Source organism: Asparagus officinalis, chromosome 5 (assembly GCF_001876935.1).
Source record: "Asparagus officinalis chromosome 5, Aspof.V1, whole genome shotgun sequence".
Taxonomy (NCBI): domain Eukaryota; kingdom Viridiplantae; phylum Streptophyta; class Magnoliopsida; order Asparagales; family Asparagaceae; genus Asparagus; species Asparagus officinalis.
The window spans coordinates 7,957,345-7,961,794 of NC_033798.1; the positions used below are offsets into that span (position 1 = coordinate 7,957,345).

Sequence of the window (4,450 nt, forward strand, 5' to 3'; positions counted from 1 at the left end):
TTGGTGCCGTAGATTCGTCGCCACCAGATTCAGGATTAACACCGGTAGGATGAGGAGTTGTTGTAGGAGGACTCATCTCTGGATCGGTAGGAGTTGCATGTTGCTCTTCATAATCAGACCCAGAAGCCATTTGTTGGAAGTATTAGAAAATACAAAAGATTATAGGATAGTATATTAGTATGAGATAGTATAAGATTGTATAAGAGAGTAGTAGAGAGAGAAATAGATGAGTTTTGTTGTGAGAAAATGAATTGAAACCCCCCCTCTATTTATAGAAGCAGCCCCCTAGGTAAATGACCAAAAAACCCTCGAAAAATAGCCGTTTTTTGACCGTTTTAAGGGGCAAAACGGTCAAAAGACCAAATCTGGCCGTTAGGCCAGATTTGGCCCGGGCCGGGCTGGGCAACGGTCACCTTTGTGACCGTTATGGCCGGCGCCGCGCGGTCGGCCCGGCCCGCGCCAGTTCGAAGAACCAGCTGCCATTTGGGCCGAACTGTTCCGGGCCGGCCGGGCCCGGACAGGTTCGCCAACGGCCGACCGGCCCGCGACACGGTTCGGCAACGGCGACCGGGCGCGGGCCCGCCGACCCCGGTTTTCCGGGTTTCCGCGGCCCGGCGGGCCGCGCCCGGGCACGACCGGGCCGGGCCCGGGCCGGACACCGGGCCGGGTCCGGGCTCCGGGCTTTTTGGACACCCCTAAGATCATCTATAGATGATGGCCAACAAAAAGGTAAATAATAATCTCTAAAGTGTTGCCAGACTACTTTAGCTGTTGTGCATTGGAAGAAGATATGGTTCTTTGTTTCAGACTGAATGCCACATAAAACACAATTAGGATCTCCTTGCCACCCTTTTTTCATAAGATTATCTTTAGTATGTAATCGGTTCTGGGAAAGAAGCCAAGTGAACATTTGAATTTTGCTAGGCAAAATAGGATTCCATGCTAATTTGTAGAAAGCATATTTGATACCTCTAGAACATAAGAAGTCATAGAATGATTTAACAGTGAAAGAATCACTTGAAGAGAGAGACCATCGAGGAAAATCAGTCTGAATTGTCACACTATGCAGACTAATAAGATTCCTAGGTAATTCTATAATATCTTTTAGATTGCCCGTTGGAAACTAGTGTTGTGTTTGCAAAGGCTCTTTAATGGGAAAAATTCTTGTATGCTTTTGCTTTATGAGCATTATATCATACCAATAGAAAAATGCTAAGTAACACAAATCACTTGTAAATAAGAATATGATAGAATTAAATATTTTTTTCTTGTACGTGCTGCACATCCTCCTCCTAGTGGTGTGGTGTATGCTCATGGAACATCTAAGAATTTCTTTTCTTGTACGTGCTGCACATCCTCCTCCTAGTGGTGTGGTGTATGCTCATGGAACATCTAAGAATTTCTCAACTAACTATTTTTACTTCACTTCAAATTAATTTAAAAAGATTAATCCTTTTTGTTGAGTTATGACTTTTCAAAGTTAAATATGTGTTCAATTAGGGGCTGTTTGGTTCGTTTCCTTGATACAGAGAAATGCAATTCCATGTAAAGAAACACAAGTTTTGAGTTTTTCAAACTTTTCCAAGAAATAGATTGTTTTGCTTTGGTTCGCACATAAAAAATGGTGGGAAACCAATGTATTTATTTTTCTTGTGTTTGGTTCGCACAGAAAAAAAGGAAAACTTTTGTAAAAAAAAGCAGAGAAGAAAAAAAATCTGACGTGGCAGAGTTTTTATCAATTTCACTTGGTTGGGGAAGGAAATCGGATAGGGAAAAAAAATCTTAGTTGGCGGCGATTTCAGCAGAGTTTTCCCTCTTCCATTCGAGCGAACCAAAGCGGCACAAAGAAATGGACGGAAACAAAAAAGTTGACGTAGAGGGCTAAAAATCTGACGTGGAGGGGTTTTCTGAGTTTTCCACCCCTTATAATAGCGAACCAAACAGCCCCTTAACTATTCCTTCCATACGGGACTAATTCTCATTTTACTTTCCAAACTAATACATGATCGAACTGAGCAATGCAATCCTAACTAATCTCCATCTTGGCTCAGATTCAATCAAGTCGAGTCCATTGCATATATACGTCTAATAGAGATAATGTCTTGGAGAAGAACATAGTCAAACTTGAGTCATGGTGTGTCCAAATGTGGCGACATGTGCTAATGAAGTCTCGAAGCAAACAAAGCATCTAAACAAATTCATCGAACTATTAGTTCTGATATGGATAAATTGAGTTGTACGGACTAGACAATCTATTAAGATCAAAACTCCTCAAAAAAATTAACTGAATAATGAGCTAAAGGCTATTTAGCTAATTATTCATATAATAATATTGGACTCAATCTCATCTTATGTCTCTTTTAGATCAAACCTGATCATTTTCGAATTAAATAGATGTGAATCAATCTTATCAACGAAGCATTGGAGGACTGGCTTCCACCATTTGCACTAGGCTAAAGATACTTTAACGAGAGAATTAAGTTTCAAGTTACTCAATTAATCTAACAAATCATGGCAAGAAGCTTCGAATGCACCTTCTCACTATTGTCCAACCCATTTACCACACGTAGTATTTTTTTTATCACGTAATGGACCCATCTTTATTTGAGCTAATCCTCAATTAGACAACTTAATTACATCACTTGGACTGTAACCAAACATCATTACACTAGATCTTTCTTCTCAAAATCAAATACACGGCAAAATTAGGTTTATTAAAAAATTAGAGGTTGGTAACATACTAATCGGAGATAGACCAAGCCCTATGCATGGGACGTTATCAAGGAGATCGTCGAGGAAGCAATCGCCGCTGAGCCAAGGATGGGAGCATCCTTGTTGAGGCTACATTTTCATGATTGCTTTGTAAATGTGAGATTGTTCATCCTTGGTCTATGAAAATCGTATTTCTGACGGAAATTTTCATCTTGAGTGTACTTTTTAGTTAATTTGCTTGCATCGTAACAGTTATTTATGTGATATATGTTTGCAGGGCTGTGATGGATCGATTCTGTTGGACGACACTCCGACTTTCACGGGAGAGAAGACTGCGGGCCCCAATAATAACTCTGTTAGGGGTTATGATGTGATCGATCAAATCAAAATGGAGGTTAATACATTTTGCTTGGGGAACGTGGTTTCTTGTGCTGATATTGTAGCCGTTGCTGCTCGGGACTCTGTTTTTGCCGTGAGTCGCTATGCTTTAGCCTAATCGTAATAATAATTAATTAATCAGATGTAACTAATTAATTCGGTATAATGACTGAGTATAATGACTAGGTTGGAAATAGAAAGAATATTTATAAAATAGTTTCGTACGTGTCTGTGGTTTGTTCAGATTTGAAAGATGATCTAGGAGAATTGGCGGTGTTCTCTGATACTAGTAAAATTAATTAATTAAGCATGAATACTCGCATATCTTATTCATTAAATTATCAAGTTTTTATTCACCCACTTATGTTACTAATATTTCGTCTTCCTGATGTCTTTCTCAATGTTTAACCATTTTTCTCTTTTATCTCAATGCATTATTCTCTAACTTAATTTGAGTCAGATTTTATTTATTAATTTACATCATCATTGTCAAGTAATAATTCAATAAGTTAGACATTTAATAAAAAAATTCATATTATTCAATTTACATTAATAAATCAAATAAATCGAGTCTAGCTACCTTGAAGGATATAATTCAAAGATAATTTCACATTCAGGTTCAAATTAAAAAACAAAACAGATTAATTTTCAACTCAAATTCGAAGATTTTAAACTAACACAAATAATGCATGCAGCTAGGAGGACCATACTACCAAGTCCTCCTCGGCCGCCGAGACTCCACCACCGCGGCTGCTGCATGCTGACCAGGAGCTGTTCAAGGGTGACGGAGGGGACGTGGAGGATTTGGTGCAATTCTATAGTGAAAATGTTGATGAGTTTTGGGGTGATTTTGGTGACGCTATGATTAGGATGGGGAATTTGAGTCCCTTGATGGGTGAGGATGGAGTGATTAGAGAGAATTGCAGGTTGACAAGTTAGTTAATTAGACAAAAAAAAAATGATGGGGCGTTTTAATTTCTTGGTTAGTGGGAGATTAATTAATGTTACGTGTTTGGTTAGTTGCTTGTAATTGCATGGAGAATTTGTTTATTTTTGGTCCTTGGTGTAATTGCATGGGACATATGCCTACTTTTGGATTAGGGTAAAACATGAGAATTTAAGATTTTTTTTTTCCTTTTGTGCAAATATAAAATTTATATAGTCATTGAGTTATTGAAATTTCTAAGCTCAAGTCTAACTCAAAAGTATGATTTATGAGAGGTCTATTTTAAGTGTGCTTCTCGTGGCAAAATATATATGTTATAGAACCTCAAGTTAGACCTAGCAGTATTCAGCCAGAATAATGTTACTCAAGGAGGGAAACATTAAGGAGCATCTCCAACAGCTTCCCCATTTCTCA

General features: G+C 38.5%; 1 protein-coding gene across 1 annotated transcript; it reads left to right on the top strand.

Annotated features, from left to right (window-relative positions):
• LOC109841477 (cationic peroxidase 1-like) lies at positions 715-4,226 on the top strand. Its single transcript, XM_020410444.1, is given in 5 exon segments — positions 715-729; positions 2,755-2,868; positions 2,990-3,184; positions 3,786-3,840; positions 3,842-4,226. Coding segments are annotated over 5 exon segments (567 nt in total). The 3' UTR covers positions 4,030-4,226.